Here is a 17,479-nt window from a genome sequence, read left to right as displayed (position 1 = left end):
CAACCCCCTGCCACAGCAGGGTCACCCAGAGCAGGTTGCACAGGAATGTGTCCAGGCGGGTTTGGAATGTCTCCAGAGTTGGAGACTCCACCACCTCTCTGGGCAGCCTGTGCCAGGGCTCTGCCACCCTCAAAGGAAAGAAGTTCCTCCTCATGTTTAGGTGGAACTTCCTATGCTCAGGTTTGTGCCCATTACCTCTTGTCCTGTCTCCAGGCACCACTGGGAAGAGCCTGGCCCCATCCTCCTGACACCCACCCTTTAAGTGTTTTTAAGTGTTGATAAGGTCCCCCCTCAGCCATCTTTCTTCCAGACTGAAGAGACCCAAATCCCTCAGCCTTTCTCCATAAGAGAGGTGTTCCAGTCCCCTCAGCATCTTGGTAGCCCTTTGCTGCACCCTCTCCAGCAGTTCCCTGTCCCTCTGGAACCGGGGAGCCCAGAACTGGACATGGCACTCCAGGTGCAGCCTCACCAGGGCAGAGCAGAGGGGGAGGATGACCTCCCTCCACCTGCTGGCCACATTCTTCTTGATGCCCCCCAGGATGCCATTGGCCTTCTTGGCTACGAGGGCACATTGCTGGCTCATGGTCATCCTGTTGTCCAGCAGGACTCCCAGGTCTCTTTCCAGCAGGTCACCCCCAACCTGTCCTGGTGCAGGGGGTTATTCCTCCCCAGGTGCAGCACCCTACACTTGCCCTCATTGAATTTCATAAGGGGTTGTTTGTGTTCTTGCTAAGGGTGGGCAAAGCATCACCTGCAACACCTGGGAACCAGCAGAGCTCAAGGGAACAATTTTCCCCTGCAGCACCTCAGCTGCTCCAGCTGAGCTGAGTGAGCTGCTCGTGGAGCCAGTACAAGGTGGCAGGTAGGGACGTGCCACCTGGGGCTGTCCCTGCCTGGGCTTTCCCCACCCTGAAGGTTTGGCTCTGCAGCTTTTTTTTTTTTTTCCTTTGGTCTTTCTGCTGTGTGACTTGTGGTTTCACCAAGTGGGATGCGAGAGGCTGGAGGGAGGGGGTGGCAGAGCAACCAGGCTCACTTCATGTGAACAAAAACCGCACCAAAGAGCCTGGCGGGCTGTCCCTGCACCCCCAGCCCTTGGGGTTTTTCCGCCTCGGCATGCCCTGCTGCGGTTGATGCTTACTGTCCCCGTGTCTCCCTGCAGGTGAGCGTGGCAGGCTATGGGATGGATGAAGCTGAGCAGGACCAGTATGAAGCTCGCCTCAAGGAGCTCTTCGACAGCTTCGACAGCACGGGCACAGGGTCCCTGGGGCAGGAGGAGCTCACCGACCTCTGCCACATGCTGCACCTGGAGGAGGTGGCCCCGGCGCTGCAGCAGACCCTCCTCCAAGGCAACCTCCTAGGCAGGGTAAGGCTGGGGCGATGGCGGGGTTGGTCCGGGGCTTGGGAGCAAGGCAGTGCTGGGCTGTGTGTGCGGGAGGGTGACGGAAAGAGGCTGGATGTCTGTCATTTGTGAGTATCCAACATCCCTGGGGCTGCGGGACTGGCGAGGTCTGTTGTTTTGTTCAGAGTGGGCGCAGGGCGGGTTTTAAGAGTGATAACGGGGAAGGAAACTGCTTCTCGCTGTGTCCTCCCTGACTGGAGGCAGCCCCAAACTCTCAGAAACCGCCACTTCACCCTCAGCTGGCACTGCGCTGATGCCGGGCATGTTTTCCTAGCATCCAGGATGCCCTCACACCGATGCTCGGCTGAGCCCACGCTGGCTCACACAGCACACGTGTCCCTCAGCACCTGGTAGTGCCTGGGTCGTGTTCCCCCAAACCAGCTCCCCGGGTGCTTGGGGTGTGATGGGGACCTAAAGCCAGGGCTCGAGCCTGTGATTTACCTTGGCTTAAGCTGTAGTTAAACTGGTGGGGCCGCACGCAGCCCTGCACGCTTCTCTAAAGTAGAGAATATTGTCTGACTCCAGCCGTCGCTGGCTGTGCCGCCTTCGTCCACGTTACCTGGTGTCAGTGTCCACACGCTGCTGATCTTCTCACAGACCCACCTGGAATAGGTTTTTGGGGACAAATGTCTCATTCCTTCTGCGGGGCTGCAGCGTCCCTGTGGAGGGGAGCTGTGGTGGGTGAGCACACCGCGTTTTCCAAAGAGATTTTTCCAGTTGTGGTTGTACGTTTCTAGCGTTAAATGCCAGGGTGTTGAGCAAAAGCTGCTCGCCCTTTGGGAGACCTCTGTGTTCAGCATGGATGTCCTTGTGCTCCTGCATTACCTCCTTCCCAGCACGCTGTGCTCGGATTGCATCAGATGCTTCCTTAAAATCACCCTGAAATCCCACCACTGCTCATTAAAATCAGAAAACGCAGAGCAGGGCGGCCAGGGCTCTCCATAGACATGAGCTAAGCAGCCGTCCCGACTCCAATTTCCTATCAGGCTGCAGTTTTCACGTAATGAAATAATTCCTTTAACGAGCAAAGCCTCCTCTTCCTCACCTCCCCCTGGGCCATAGCTCTTCTGCTGACAGCAGACGGACGGATCCAGCCGGAGGTTTCTGACCTTTGGGAATTGCAGTGTGGCATTTGCTCCAGCACTGGAGACTCCGTGCTGCTCGTCCGTCTTGAGCTCCCGCTGCTCGGATGCTCTTATCTGGCTTTTGCCGCTCGCGGGGTGGTGGGATAGAGGGAAAGGAAGAGCAGGACTAAAGGTGTGGTGGTCACAGGTGGCCAAGGCTAAAGCAGCAGAGCTCAACCCTGTGGCCTGCTCAGAGTGGCTGAAAAGCCAAGTTCAAGGCAGTAACGCTCAGCCCGGTGGCACCAAAAATTCCCTGCTAAAGCATCCCGAGTGCCGGGTCATGCTCGCCCTGTTCCTGTCCAACCTTGGTGACGGTTGGACTCAATCTGAAAGGTCCCTTCCAACCTAGACAATGCTATGTTCCAGCCAGGAGCTCCAGCCCAGGGCAGGAGGCATCCCGAGGAGCATTTTTATTTCGTTGCCTCCCTTTGTCTTCGGGGACGGTTCTCGCTTCCAACCTGCGACTCGAACGTCAGGATGATCTTTGTCTCCTGTGTTTCCTCCCGTCTCCCCGGCATTTGTGCTCGTTAGCAGCGGCAATGGCCCATGTCTAAGCGCGAGCCTGATTTAATAGCTCTCGAATCCTCTGGGTTTCCAAGGGAGCTCATCGGGAGAATAGCAGCAAACACGTTGCTCCCTGAGCGCCGGCTTCTTGCACCTGCCCCGTCGGCTCCTTGCCGCAGATGGTCCCTCCGGGCGGCGGGAGCAGCCTTTGTTCCCTGCGCTTCCAGGGGCCGGGATTTATGGGAGGGCACCGGGGAAGGGGCAGGGAGGGGGGGACGCGTTTTGTCTGCCGAGGGGTGATTCCTCAGTGGGGCCACGTGCTTGGCTTTTGTGCCAGGGGCTGCGCTCCGGGGGGATGAATGTGGCAGGATGGGGATGCTGGGTTGGAGCGGGAGCTGAGCTGACGTCCCTGCCAGGGGCCACGCGTGCTGCCTCCCTCTGTGCAATGCTTTGGGGATTAATGGGTACACGTTATCTCTGGGGTCTGGCTCAGGGGGGTGGAAATCCTGCCCCAGCAGAGCCAAACCATCCCAGAAACCGCTCTTCTCACGCGATTGCGTGCGGAGGCGATGCTCACAGCAATTCCTGGGATTCCTTGGGAAGGCTGTTCCCCCGGGCCCTCTCGCACTTGAGAGGATGCATGCCTTTCTCGCCCGGCCTCCAAGAGGCAGTTTAATTAGCTATCCTGGGGACACCATGGCAGCAGCACACAGGGGCTGTGGTTAGACGATTTGCAGGGTTGGGGGTAAGTCGGGCACCTCCGGACCCCGCGCAAGGACCGTCCTTGGTGGCTGTCCTTGAGCAAGGACGGGGAGTTCAGGTTTCACCTTGCTATGGCATTAGCAATCCTGCAGCGAGGACACTGCAGCATGGGGTTTCGCTCATCAGCTTCTTTCCGTGCTTTGGTTGGTCACCTCTTGCAAATATACCCCCTCCGAGCCCCCTGTGACGCTGCTCCCCTTAATGCCCAGTGGCTTTTTACATCCCAGGAGGAGACTTGGTTGCAAAGTTGCCCTATGCCTTCCCCACCTTGATTATTTCCCTCTGCAACCTTCTGGCTGCTGCTGGAAGGAGTTTGCAGGCAGGCCAGGGCTTTGGGAACAGGACTCCAGTCCAAGATCAAGGCGAAGGGAGGTGGAAGGAGCCACCGATGTTGGTCTGCCCCAGAGAGACAGGGATTTTCAGGCTCCTGCTTTGCATTGCAGGGACAAACAGCACGAAGCAGCAGGTAGCTTGGCACATGCGTGCTCTCTTTCTAGTGCTAATAAGTCACAGCTTCATAGGAAACTTGCTTTAAAGCTGGCATCGAGATTTCTCAAGGGCGCTGGGGTTGCTCAGCAGCCGGCAGCTTGGTTGGTCCCCGATTACCGTGGGGAGGCTGGGCTGGCTGCGTCTGTGCAGCATGTTAGTCTTGTTTGCCTCTGATTTACTCGTTCTGGGAAAACTCTCCTCACCGGGGGCTTAACATGCCCCCATTGGTGCGCAGGGCCCTGGTCTCCCTGTGGGGTTTGCAGGGATGCGTGTCCTGTCCCTGATCTGGGGCGGGGGGACGACACGAGCATGCGCCCTGCCGCTGCCTCCCAAACTCTGCGTGTTCGGGATGGTTTGGATCAGCCCTCGGGTTGCTGTTTGAGAATCCTGTGAGCGGATGCACAAGTTGGTGCTTCCAAAATTAATCGACCCCATTGAAAAGAGCGTTAAACTTTAAACACCCCAACACTGTTTTTATCATAAATCACAGAATGGGTTTGGGTTGGAAGGGACCTTTAAAGATCATCTCGTTCCACCCCCCCTGCCCCGGGCAGGGACACCTCCCACCAGCCCAGGTTGCTCCAAGCCCCGTCCAGCCTGGCCTTGAACACCTCCAGGGATGGGGCAGCCACAGCTTCTCTGGGCAACCTGGGCCAGGGGCTCACCACCCTCATCATAAAGAATTTCTTGGGTTGGCTTCAGTGTCTGGGGCTACTTCCCAGAAGCGGATGGTGCTTTGAGCCCATTCTTTTGCTGGGAATGTTCTCTAAGCGAAAGCCAAAGGCTGTTGCTGCAGACTTGTACCTGCCCACATGGGCTGTCACATCCCTGGAAGTGCCCCTCGTGCTTGCGGGGAGCCCACAGCCTCCATGGCATGGGCTTTCCTGGCAGGACAGTGCCCTTCTATCACAGCAGATGGGTGCTGGGGGCGTCTGGATACTGAGGACGGACATGGCGGGTGCTGGATGCCGTGAGCATCGTTTGCTCAATATCTCCTGGGGGTGCACATCCCCCCTGCATGCCCACTGGCTTTTAAACCGGATGGAGATACAGAGCGGGGGCACCGCTGGGGAGCAGTGGTGAAGGATCGCTTTCTTTAAAATGCGAGATATTACAGCATTTGTGGCTTTGCTGTCCCGCAGGCTGCCTGCCGGGCTTGGACCTGAGCACAGCTCCACTTTGAACAGTTGCATTTCTCCAAGTACTCCTTGGTGTACAGACATGCCGCATACAGGCATGCGGCATCCGATGTCAAATGCGCACCATGAACAGATGCTGGTTTTCCTGGTTGTCTGGTGTCGGGATGGGCCAGAGGTTTCCCTGAAAAGAAATATCCCTCCCTCTGCCAGCTTGGGCTACACCTGTAGAGTACAAACTGCTGCTCCGAAGCGTTTCAGGACCCTTCTGAGCCTGTGCCAGCGCTCGCCGTGTGTCTCTGTGCTGCTGATTTGCATTTTAAATGTCGAAATCCTGCTGTGCTGGCACGGGGAGGGGGGAGGCTGGAGGGATGGCCTCCCCCTGCCCCACAGCCTAATCTTCCCCGGGTTCCTTTGGACGTGGTAGTCATGGTAAAATCGCCGGGTGGCTGCGGCGCCTGGGCCATCTGTCCCCCCGCACAGCTGCGGCAGCAAGGGCTCAGCCCCCTGCTCCCTTCCTCCCCTTCGTTAGTGCTTCTTGGCAATCACAAGTTCCGGGGCTCGTTAGGCAGGGCAGGGTCCAGGGCAGTGGTGCTCCCCGCACCTGCCCGGGTGGTTTTACTCCACCTTCTCATTCAACGTGTTTGCAAGAGTGATGCAAAGTGGGTTTTGTTTTGTGTTTTTTCTTTTTTTTTTTTTATTTTATTTTCCTGCTGCTGTGAGATCTGTCCAAACCTGTCCCCAGCACCCATCGGAGGGACCGGCTCTCTCTGTCCCCGTGGCTGTTGTTACCGTTCCCTTGCCGAGAGATCCCATGGGGAAAGGGGACCTGTTATTCGAACACCCTCATCTTTTATTCATCCTCATTTAGTCTAAATGTCAAGTTTTTTTTGTTCTTTTTTGTTTTTTTAATCAGGCAAATTCTCCTATCTCTGTAAACTGTCCTTTTGAAGTACACCAGCCCTTGGAAACGAATGGCAGCAGCAATTAGTATTCAGATGAAGGCATCCCTGACAAGTTTCTTTGCTGGATGTATTTCTAACTGTTTAATTACTCGGGGAGCCTGTGTTTAAAACCACGGCAGCGATTTGTATCGCCCGAGCTGGGGATCAGGGCTCATCCCTGCATGGAGGGGGGGGGGCTTGTGGCTGAGCCCCCAGCTCCGCTGTCGTCCCCAAGCCTATTGGGGAGCACGTTTCTCTTTTTTGGTCTGGTTTGACCCCAAAAACAAGCTGGCAAACTTCAGACCTCCCCCAGCGGTGTTAAAAATCCCCTCTGACTGCGGCTCCTGCCCTTTGTGCCAGATTCCCAATGACCGGACCTGCAAGAGCAACCTCGGTGGGTCCTTTAAATACGAAGGATCTTGTTCAGTGCTAAAAATTCTCCTAACATTTATTTAGCCGGGAGAAATCGCAGCAGCCAGCTCTGCCTCGCCGCTCACCCATGTCAAATAGCTTCCCCAGCTGTCCCCGGGTTTCTGTCCCCCGCGGCTGGAATTGCTGGCATTCCCCGGCGCGGCTGCGAAGGATGCTCTAGCCCCTTAGCAACTGTCTGTGGCGGTGAGACAGGAGGCTTTCCAGGAACACGCAGATGGAAAAGCAGGGGTGGGGGGGGGGGAAACCAGACCCAAAACCCAGTGGTAGGATCCTTGTTTTTCCCATTGACCTGGTATTTCCAGTCCAGCCCTCGCGGAGCTGCGGCTGGTGGGAGCTGGGACTGGCCTGGAAAGGGTGTGACTTTCTGCTGTCCGCTTTGGAAAGTGTTTTCTGAAGCTTAATTAGAGCAGTGGAGCATTTCCACAAGCGAGCCTCTCAACACTGGTCGGGACTGGTATCTTGCTGTAGGAGCCATCAACCTTGGGGAGGTCACCTCAAGTGATGGAGATGCTCCCTGGTCCTCTGGACACGCTATTTCGCCTTCTTTCTTGATTGGAAAAAACCCAACTAATGCACTAAAGCAGCAGTTTTAGGTCATTGTGGTAACAATCTTTTTTTTTTTTTTCACATGTTCAAAGACACGAACTGTGTCTTTAGGTTGCTTGCTGTCCTGTTTCCAGGCCCCAAAACTGAACGATGAGGTTCACTTGTGCCCCTCGCCGAGGCTCTTGGCGGGCACAGTGTGGTAATCTGGGAGGTTTGCGTTGCTGCCCATCTTCCTGCTGGATTATTGGCCCAATTTTTAATTATCTGTATCACTTAATTTCTTCCTTTCTTCCTTTCACCCCCCCCCCCACAGGTCCACTTTGACCAATTTAAAGAAGCACTTATCCTCATCCTATCCAGAACCCTGTCAAATGAAGAGCACTTCCAAGAACCAGGTAAATACTAAAAATCCTCAAAAATAGTACGTTTTCTTTGGCAAAGTGGATTTGGGTGGATCTTGCAGAGGATCTTAGAAGAGAAAGCGCTTTTTAGGTGCTGAGATAAGCTCTTCTGCTTGGATGCCTAGGGAGAAGGGAGAGTTAAGGTCTGTTGTGGAGCCTTGTATAAAAGCGTTTTCTGAGCTATTAGATATTTATATCCCATTACCATGATCTAAATGCCCGGAAAGGCACGTGATGTCTGCGTGTAGACAACTAACAGCACTTTAGATGCTTGGAATGCCCAAAGGCTGCTAAATGGGCTGAGGTCTCTCTATCCCACAAGGCTTCTGGTGGCCAAGGGATGCTTTAGGAGGTCTCCAGCTGCAGCAGATAGCTACGGGCGGGCGATCAAATGGCTGCTTTAGTGCTGCTGCTTCATCCCAGCTGGGTTTGTGAGCTCTGCCTCGGGGGGAGCCTTCGTTCTGGGCTGAGCTGGCTGCTGGTGCCGCTGAAGGGGCCGGCAGTGGGATTTGTCCCGGGGGGACAGCAGTGCCTTACGGAAAACCCGTGCTGGCTGTGGATGCTGCTGTGGGTTTGTGAAGGTTAGAAGGGGAAGCTCTCTGCAAGAGCTCCTCCTGGAGATGGGCTGCTGGAGGTAGAAACACTCCTCCTGTCTAGCACTGGTTTTGATTTATTAGTTTTTTTTTTTAAAGTCCATTCTCTTTCCTTGTGTCTGGGATGAGTGGGGTGAGCTTGGTCCTGTCAGAAGCTACTTGGAGGTAGAATCATAGAATTGTCTGGGTTGGAAGGCATCTTTCAGATCATCGAGTCCAACCATCAACCCAACACTGCCCAACCCACCACTAAACCACGTCCCTCAGCACCGCATCTGCCCGGCTTTTAAATACCTCCAGGGATGGCGACTCCACCACTGCCCTGGGCAGCCTGTTGCAATGCTTGACAACCCTTTCGGGTGGAGAAATTTTTCTTAAAGGTGATTCTGTTTCTCCCAGGGGACAGTCAGTCTGGCCCAAAGACGCTTCCGAAGAAGACAAGCCCTCTGACAAATCAACCTGGGGCTGGTCAGAGGGAAGCAGCGGGTGCTGCGAGTCCTCGCTGTCCTGTTTTCTCCTTCCCTTTGTTTCGGCGAGCCTTTAAAATGTGGCTTTTTAGACCCTCGGCAGGGAATAGGGTCACAGCTTCGGTGTGGCCCCCCCCTCCCTGTGCAGAAGGGGCTGGTGGTGCTGGGAGCACTGGGGAGGTGTGGAGCCGGGGGAGGGCTCCAGCTGGAGCCGGGGGGGAGGGGGGTGCTGAGGTCTGCCTGGGTCACACCTGTATGTAAATCCCTAATCCTGCCTCGGGAGCAGCAGCGGGGGCACAAAATCCCCCAAGGAGAAAACAGTTTAGCAAGGGGGGAAGAGGGGGAAACTCCAGATTTCCTCTCCGGGAGCATCAGCCTCAGCTGGAGCATCCCATGCCGGAGAGCGCAGCAAGTCTGCAAAATTCCAACTTTTCCCCCTTAAATAGGCTGCAAAAACTGCAAGAGACGCAATTGATGGGGTGGTTATTCCCCCCCACCCCTCGTTTCCAAAGCTCTTAATGCTTAGAGGGAGATCGGCGATGACACTTCTTGCACCCAGCGTCCCTCAATGTAGTTTTCCCACAGGACAGTGGGTGCTCGGGAGCGAAGGGGGGAGCCTGGACGGTGCCTGGTGAGGAGTCATTTGTTCGGCCATCCCTTCCACCCACCTCGGATCGGAGCTGGCACGGAGCTGGACGCAGCCCTGGCCAACCAGAACTAATCCGGCGCTCCACGTTTATTGGGGAAAACCTATACGGCTGAGAAGCTCCGGCTTGATTTAAATATAAATAAATCTTCTAGAAAAGGGCTAAATTCGGGGTTATCGCAGGGGAAATTACAAATGCAGCCGGCAAGAGACTGCGTCGGAGCCGGAGAACCCTCCTTGGGGACGCGTTTGTCAGCTGGGGTTTGCGTGGCAGGTAATCAAAGGGCACGGGGTGCAGGTAGGGAGCCTGACACCCGGCAGCCCTGGGAGGCATTTATTTTTATTTTTTTTAATGCGTTTTGACAGGCCGGTTAACGCCAAAGTCTTTGCTGCTTTTAATTTAGATCAAACTCGCGATTGGGAGAACAAGCTGCTTTGCGCTGTTGGTGTCGAACTGTCAGGGGCTGTGGAAGTGCTGGTGTTACAGCCCGCCCCGGGCTTGGGAAAAATTGAGTTAAGAGCTCCAAATCATATCATTTAAATGAAAATTTAATTTAGCGGGGGGGGGGGGGGGGGGGGGGGGGGAGGGAAAAAAAAACCCAATGCAGTTTTTAAGGCTGTTTGCTGCATCTGGAGAGTTTTCTCTGTGAGGAAGCGGCCGTGTGCCTTGACGCTGTGGTTTTACCCGGGGACTTGGGTGATGGGAAGGTCCCCTGGGTCTGCGAGCAGCTGGAGGGCTTGTGGCTTCGTTCTCGGAACCAGCTGCTCCCCAGCAGCCCCCAGACAGCCCATGCTACGTGGCCAAGGGGACCCGGCAGGGGACGGCACCGTTGTCCCCAAGGGCGCAGCGCAGCCCGAGCTCAGGGAGGATGGTTTGGCACAAGGAGCCCTGGGGGTGACAGGGCAGCACCCCCCCACCAGGGTCACAGCGGGACCCAGGGGCTGGGGGGAGAAGGAACCCAAACTGGCGTGGGATGCAAAAGCAGTTCCTGCGGAACCAGTGGCTGGTGGGGGTTTCCCCATTTTCGGGGGGAAGCAGCAGGTGGGAGAGGCACTCAGGCTTGCAGGGAGCAGCTGATATATTTATTTAATTTCTCAGCAAAGAAGCTAAATTCCCTTTCCAAAGGGAAGACTGGCACGGAGGATGGTCCTGGCGTGCTGTGGGCACTTTGCCCGGGAAGCAGCCCTGAAAAGCGAGGCGGGCAGAGCTCCCGGCGCCGCGGCTGTCAGCTCTGTCCCCTCCAGGACGTTGGTGTGGGGACACAGAGCCGGCCGCGAACCGGAGCATCACCCTGCCGGGAAAACCCCAGCTCTGTCTGGAAGTGGCGTGGCTGGGCAGAGGAACAGGAAAAGCAGAAAAAGGCTTGAACGTGTCTTAAAATAAGGGTTATTTGAGCTCCTGCAAGCAGGAGTGTGACTGTTGGGGGGACCCGTCACCCCCAGCAGCAGCACCTCGGGGTTTGCGGAGCTGCCTGACCAAGGTGGTGTGTGTGGATAAATTGTAGCCCGAATTACCAGGGTTTGATGCTCTGGAGAGATGCTGCTGTGGGGCCGGGGGCTGAGCCTGGGGCTCCCGGGCTGGGCGCTGCTGCCACTGATGCTCTTTGTCCCTGGGTCACTGTAGCAGTGAGGAAGGGCCGGGGGGGCAAGAAAATAGGTTTAAGGAGGTGGGGAAAAAAAGTAAAAATCAGTATGTAGGTGATTAAGGGGTAAAAAAAATAAATAAATAAAATCAGGCTTTTTTCCTCCCCGTTATTGTGAATAAAAAGTCAGGTCTGTGTGTCAGAAGCCCGGATAGGGAGGGATTACTGGGGTGGAGCGCAGGATTAAAGGAACACCCAGGACAAATTAAAGAGCAGTTTGACGCCATCCTCCTCCTCCTCCTTGTGGTCATGAGGGGCTGTTGGGGTTTGTTTTTTTTTTTTTTTTTTTTTTCCTTCTTCCCATCACATGGAGACGACAGAGATGCCCTCCCAAAGAGGAGCTGGTGGGGATAATGCTCTTGCAGGAATCCCACCCGTGGGGGAAAGGCTGCTCGCGTGGCTGCGAAGCTCCGGCTCCGCAAGCAGCGATGGGAGGGGACAGGTATAAAACTGTCCCGACGGGGATGATTTAGGTACAGGCAATGCCTTTGGGCTGAAATATGTTGATTTTTGGGCTGTGCTGACCCAGCCGCCGCTCCTCTCCACCTCCGCTGCTGAGCCTGAAGTGTGAAATAGGGACTGGGAGGAGTTTATCCCAGTTCCTGGTGTCCCAGGGGTTGGGATTTAGCAGATCCTTGCTGCGATGGGCTTTGCTGCCAGGAGGATCCCTCCTGTCCGCATCTTAAGCAGCAAAGAAATTAATTTTGCCTCTAAACGTGGGGCGAGGGTCTTCCTCCTCTAAACCCCCTTTTGTCTGCGCTCGGCGGCTTTGATGCTGGGCCCAGGAAAATGCTGCTCGCCATCAAGGGGAGCCCCCCCTGCCTCTGAGGGCAGAGCAGGATTTTGAAATGACTTATCTAGCGCAGAAAGGCAGAAAATCAAGTGTAAATCTCTAACCATGCAGACGTTTAACCACCGAGATGGAGGGGGGAGCGGGGGGAAGCGAGCTGGGGAATTGATGGTTTCTGTCTGCAGCACTGGAATCGGGGGTGGGGGTGTCTTGTGAAATGCAGATTTAGGGTGTGGGGTTTTGATTTTGGTTGTTTTCTTTTTTTTTTTTTTTTTTAGGAGGGCACTTTGGGGGCCACAAACCACCCCCCCCGCCAGGGGCAGCCGGGCGAGAGGCTTGCTCTCTTCCTGCTCTCCCCATCCCAAGCCTGGGGGTGGTTCAGGGGGGCCAGATGAGACCCCAGTGTCTAATTAGGCGCTGGCTCCGGAGTGTGTGTTTTACTAAGCCCGCACGTTGCCGAGGGCTGTAGGAAGCAGGGAGGGTTCGACCTATTTTCTTTTTCTCTCACTTTCCCCCCACCCCCCGCCCCGCAGCAAGGGTCTGGGAGGAGCAGCATCTCACCTCGCCGCTGGGTATCGAACTGGGTACCAGAGGTCAGACTGGAGCCAGAGCAGCCTCCCCTCGGTGCTCAATACCGGGGTATATTTTACAGCGTTTGGGGTAAATAGCAGACAGGGCTGTCTCGTGCGCCTCTGTCTCACGGGAAGCATCGATTTTTTGACATTTCCTTCCTGTCTTCTTCACGCGTCTCTGAAAGCATGTATGGAGCAAGCAGCTCTTTCCATTCATCCTTCCTCCTTCGTTTTTGGCTGGAAATGGGAAACGCGGTTCGGCTCGTCAGCGAGCTCTCTGCGCTCGGGGAGCACGGGTTGCTAGTTTTTTGGTGGCGCGTGTGCTCAGCTTTCCTGAAATACTGAGGATAGTGGGAGCACCGAGGGCACCAGCTTCCGTGCTGGGGGTTTGGGAGGGCAGAGGGGCTTAGAGGATGCTGCGCGTCTGGAGGTATCCATGCACACCCATGAGATGGTCCAGAGATGGTGGTCCGTGGGGCTTTCTGTAAAGGCGATGGGTCCTTTTAGTGCTGCCAAGGATGGGGCTGCAGGATGCGGTCCCTGATGGTGGTGCGGTGCCTGTCGCCCTGTGGCACGAGGGTTTTCTTCTGCACCGTGCACCTGGCAGCCAACAGCACGACGGTGCCACGGGGGCTTGCAGGGGAAAAGCTCTGTCTCACAGAATCGTAGGGTTGGAAGGGACCTTTGGAGATCATCTAGTCCAACCCCCCTGCCAGCGTTAAGGAGAGCAGCCTGGCTCTGGAAACGGGATTTCAGGGTGCCTGAGCTGGGATCCCCTCGGCAGCTGGGCTCGGGCACAGCCTATTTCGCAGCCGGAGCTTTGCCAGGCAGGAGCGAACTTTCTGCTCCTCCCAACCTGTGAAGGGTCACCTTTCCCTCCCAGGGTGGTTTTCGGGCTTCGCAATTTTTTAATGGCAAAGGAAAAACAAGCACCTCAGGCCAGAGGAGAGAGAGAAATCAGCTGCCGGCCTCCAAATGCTTAAAACACAAAAACGGGGAGATGCTCCTCTTTCCCTGCTTGCTGTTAAAGCACTGAGAGGGTGGCGCGGGGTGAAGGCACCTGTGTTTCCATATACAGCTGCATTTTCATAGCAGTGGTGCTTAAACACACTGTTGCGGGGGGGAGGTGGAAACAGGGCTTTTCTGCGCATTGGGAAATCCAGAAGGAAATTAAGCCATCGCTTCATTGTTGCTAAATCACCCCTTCTCTTCCCCCCACATCTTTCTAAAGACAGATGGGCATGGAGGTGCGTTTCTGGCTTAGAGGAAGGAAAATTATTTCTCAAAAAAAAAAAAAAAAACCCAAAACAAAACCAAACCCAAACAAAACAAAGCCCCCCAGCCCTCTTCTGCGAGGGCGGGGGAAATGGCGGGGAGAAAATAAATGGGTGAATGAGTAGCCACAAATATTAGCATTTCAGAGAGAGCTGCTGGATGGAGATTGTTCACCACCGGGCAGGCTTTAATAGGAGTGATAAGGTTTGCTTTTGTTCTCGGGCTCTTACTTAATCAGCCTGTCTCGTTGCGATTTTTCTATCGGCGCACTTCATCACCCAACTTTCATGTGCGAGTCCCAGCTGCAGCAAATCTTGTTAAAATGGCCTTGTTCAAACACGGGCGCCGGGTTTGTTCCCTAGAGCTGCAATATGGATGGATGGAGCACGAGGCTGGAGGAATCAAAGGACTCCTAGTCCTGTGTATTTTATAATTCATTGCATAGCTAAGTTGCGGAATATTTTTCCTCTAACAAGCTTGAAGCTGCCTTCCGTATCTAAAGGAATATTACCCAAGGAGGCATTTGGGTGGGGGGGAGGGTTTAGAGACCTGCTGCTTTCTGTGTACCGTTTGTCAATGATGGAGCGGCTTCCCTGCTCCTTATTAGTATTGCGCTCTTGCATTTATTTTGTACCAGAGCCCTCTGCAAATAAAATTTTAAAAAGCTGCTGCTCTTGCCGCTGCCTCGGCGCGCTGCAAGTGGCGGAAAATAAAGATGATCGAGTCCTGGGGGAGGTTTCGATGGTAAGGTCAGCAAACACTGAAACAAAGCGTGCTGGAGAGCCTTTCCCTAATTGAATCCCTGGTTAATTTGGTCCTCCGTTTAATTTGCCCCCCTGCTCCAGACATCGGATGACTCTTGCTGAAAACAGCCCTAAAATGTGCTTATTTATTTCTCGGTTTTGATGCCTGTCCATGAGCGCTCCCGGATAATTCAGTCCCCGAAGGCAGGAGGTTGCTGCGGGGAGCTGGAGCCGGGGAATGCGAGTGGAGCAGCCGCGGAGCCCCCTGTAATTAGATGACGATGACTCCAAAGGGTTATTTAGATCTTGCAGTTGGTGGTAGTTGCGCGGCGCAAGCCGGGACCTGCCCCGCCGTCGCCCGCATCAGCTGCTCCCGTTGGCCCCCGGAGAGACGTTCGCCTCCAAACTTGCCCTTTTTTTTTTTTTTTTTTCCCACTCTCCTGGTTGTTTTCACGCTTTTAATGGAGCTGTGATTTTCAATCCACCCAAAGCAGTGGCGGTCGCCCAGGTGTCTGCATAATCTGGAGGCTTGAGCTGCTCAAGTGCTGCGCTGTCCCTAATTAAACCTGCCCGTCGCCGGTAATGAAGATTAGTGCGAGGAGGAGAGACCTAATTGACTTCCCATCCAAGGCTGCCTTTGCAAGGTTGAGGGGGTTTTTCCCCATCTTGTTATCAGAGCAAACTTGACTTGGGAACTGGGGAAGGGTGAGGAAGATGGAGCCCTGATTCCACTTTGCACCAGCCTCTCTCTTTTTCTTTTCTTTTTGGAGCAGGACCGATTCCAACCCGTCAGGCCCAATGCCACGGCGAGGGTAGTGGTCCTGGAAAGGAGCCGGTTCCTGCCCAGGGGGATGGTAGTGGCAATTTGGTGCTCGAAACCTTTCAGCCAAACCTGCCCTTGTGCGTTGCGATGACCCGAGAGCTGGATCTGCAAAAATCACGTTACCGATGTGCTTTTGTTCTTGAATTTCCCAGATTCTTCCCCAGAAGCCCAGCCCAAGTACATCAAAGGTGGCAAACGCTACGGCCGGCGTTCCCTGCCGGAGTTCCAGGAGTCGGTGGAGGACTTTGCCGAGGTGACCGTCATCGAGCCGCTGAGCGAGGAAGCGCATCCCCCGCACATCGCTTCCAGCGGCTGCCAGGAGGTGAGCGGGAAGGGGCCAGGGGGTGGGCTGTCCCCCAGCAAATGTCACTGCTCCCCATGCCACCCTAAGGTGGTTTGGATGTCCATGGGGGTCATCCCAGTGAAGGCAATGGTCACCCTCCTCGCCTGTCCCCAGCCGGGCCAGGTGGCACCTCCCTTGCTCCAGCCTCGAATTCCCGCTCCGCAAGCAGGCTGCTGTGGGAAGCTGGGATGAGATGGGCTCACGTGGTGGCACGGTGACGTGTGCTGGCACCGCTGGCCTCCCCACGCTCCTGGCTGTGGCGCGGGCCAGCAATTAAGCGAGGGCTGTACCGCTGCCTCCGTGGCTAACGAAGTGTGGGCTTGGGAGCTCAGCGAGCAGACGGAGCACGTCCTCATCCATTAGCGCTCATCTGCAAGAAGTTGGGCCGGCGCTCCGGCAGCGCTCTCCGGGAGAGGGAATGGGGAAGAGGGGTGGTGAGTGGCAGAGCTCCTTGGAACGATGCCCTAAATCCAGAGCCACCCCCTTCTCCTTCCAGTCATCTTATTTTCCCAGGAAAAAGCTGTCATGCTCCTGCACCATAGGAAAAGGCTGGCCACCCTGGAGCTGCATGGCCCCACGTGTGCCTGCTCATATACTTGCTGAAAAATCAGTATATTATTCCCCCCCTCCCCGGTTTTGGGATCAGAATTAGTGGCTCTGTGCTAGTGCTTTCAACCCCAGAATCTCCTCTTGCTCCTTCAGAACAGAAAAGCAAAAGGTGAAGGGCGGCCGGGTTCGGTGGCCTGCGTTAGCATACGGCCGCAGCAGCATTTCCCTGGAGCTGGGCTCGTTCCAGCCTTGCCCCCGTTTGCCAAGTATTGTTGATTCAGTGTTCAGGAGCACGCGGTGGGAGTTTTCCAGTGGGAAGGAGAAGTGCTGCTGGCTTTCCCCCCCTCCCCTGTCTCCTGGCTTTACTTGTGCCGTCCTAGAGCTGGCGGGGGGTGGCTCTGCAACCACCTGCATTGGGGGCTGCCCAACCCTGCCTGGGGAAGCAAAGGAGGAATGTCCCATTTCCAGTGTTATGCAGAAGAGCTTAAAAATGATATTTTAAAAAAGAAAAAACTCAAATAAAAGCTTTTCCACTAGAGCCAGCTTCTTTACCCTGTTCTCGGTAACCTCTGCTCACCGCTATGGGGATGCTCATCCATCTCCTGGTGCTGGCCATATGGGCTGCCCTGACCTTGGAATCAATGTTAATCTGCCCACAACCCCCCAGGGAGGCGATGCCCTCGATGGGAGAGGCCACTCTAATCTTACTCCTCTGTTTTAGCTGTCAAGGAGGTGTAAAAAGCTAGTCTATATAACCAAGGTCAGTCAATTAACTCAACTGGGATGTAACCACGCTGTGCTCCCCGGTGGCTGCATCAGTCTCCTGGTGGGATGTCTTCTTGCGCCTTTTGGGATGGGTGGGATGGTTAATTCTCTTGCAACTTGAGCAAAACCCAGGCTAAATTTGTAAAATCCCCGCTTTCCGTCTTTATCAGCGTTGCTCTCCTGTCTCTAAAAGAAGATCCTTTCAGTATGCATAGAAATGAGTTGCTTGAAGGCATTGGAGGTCCCGGGGGTGCTGGGTGGTGATGGAGATTTCTGAAGCATTGACTATTTGGGGCTCAGTACAACTAGCAGCCTTTGCCCGGGTTTCTCCTGCTGCGTGTATAAACACGCTGCTGCCTGCGCTCCCCAAGCCTGCCTCCAGCCCAGGGTGTTGTGCTGGCCTGAGAACTGGGGCAGTGTGGCTTAATTGGTGCTTTCTTTCAAGCCATGCCAATTAAAAGGGCTCAGGCTCTGTCTGAGAGGCTTCCGTCCCCTTCTCGTTCTCTGTCAACAAGAGAGGAGAGGCCCGGAGG

General features: G+C 55.2%; 1 protein-coding gene across 9 annotated transcripts in view; it reads left to right on the top strand.

The window, feature by feature from the left end:
• Positions 1 to 17,479, top strand: part of NIN (ninein) — a 66,848-nt gene that overhangs the window by 5,936 nt on the left and 43,433 nt on the right. For 8 of the 9 annotated variants that reach the window (XR_010070892.1, XM_063333820.1, XM_063333818.1 and 5 more), the window contains exons 2-4: positions 1,160 to 1,363; positions 7,650 to 7,731; positions 15,442 to 15,611. Coding sequence is in view for 7 of the 9 variants with exons in the window: in XM_063333820.1 (XP_063189890.1) it covers positions 1,181 to 1,363; positions 7,650 to 7,731; positions 15,442 to 15,611 (435 nt within the window). In the remaining 2 variants the exon portion in view is untranslated. Of the gene's footprint in view, positions 1 to 1,159; positions 1,364 to 7,649; positions 7,732 to 15,441; positions 15,612 to 17,479 lie in introns of those variants that run through there. The other variant, XM_063333824.1, reaches the window with a different exon arrangement.

This window comes from Chroicocephalus ridibundus, chromosome 4, assembly GCF_963924245.1.
Source record: "Chroicocephalus ridibundus chromosome 4, bChrRid1.1, whole genome shotgun sequence".
Classification (NCBI taxonomy): domain Eukaryota; kingdom Metazoa; phylum Chordata; class Aves; order Charadriiformes; family Laridae; genus Chroicocephalus; species Chroicocephalus ridibundus.
Note: the sequence above shows the minus strand (reverse complement) of the source record. Positions and strands in the feature narration are given on the sequence as shown.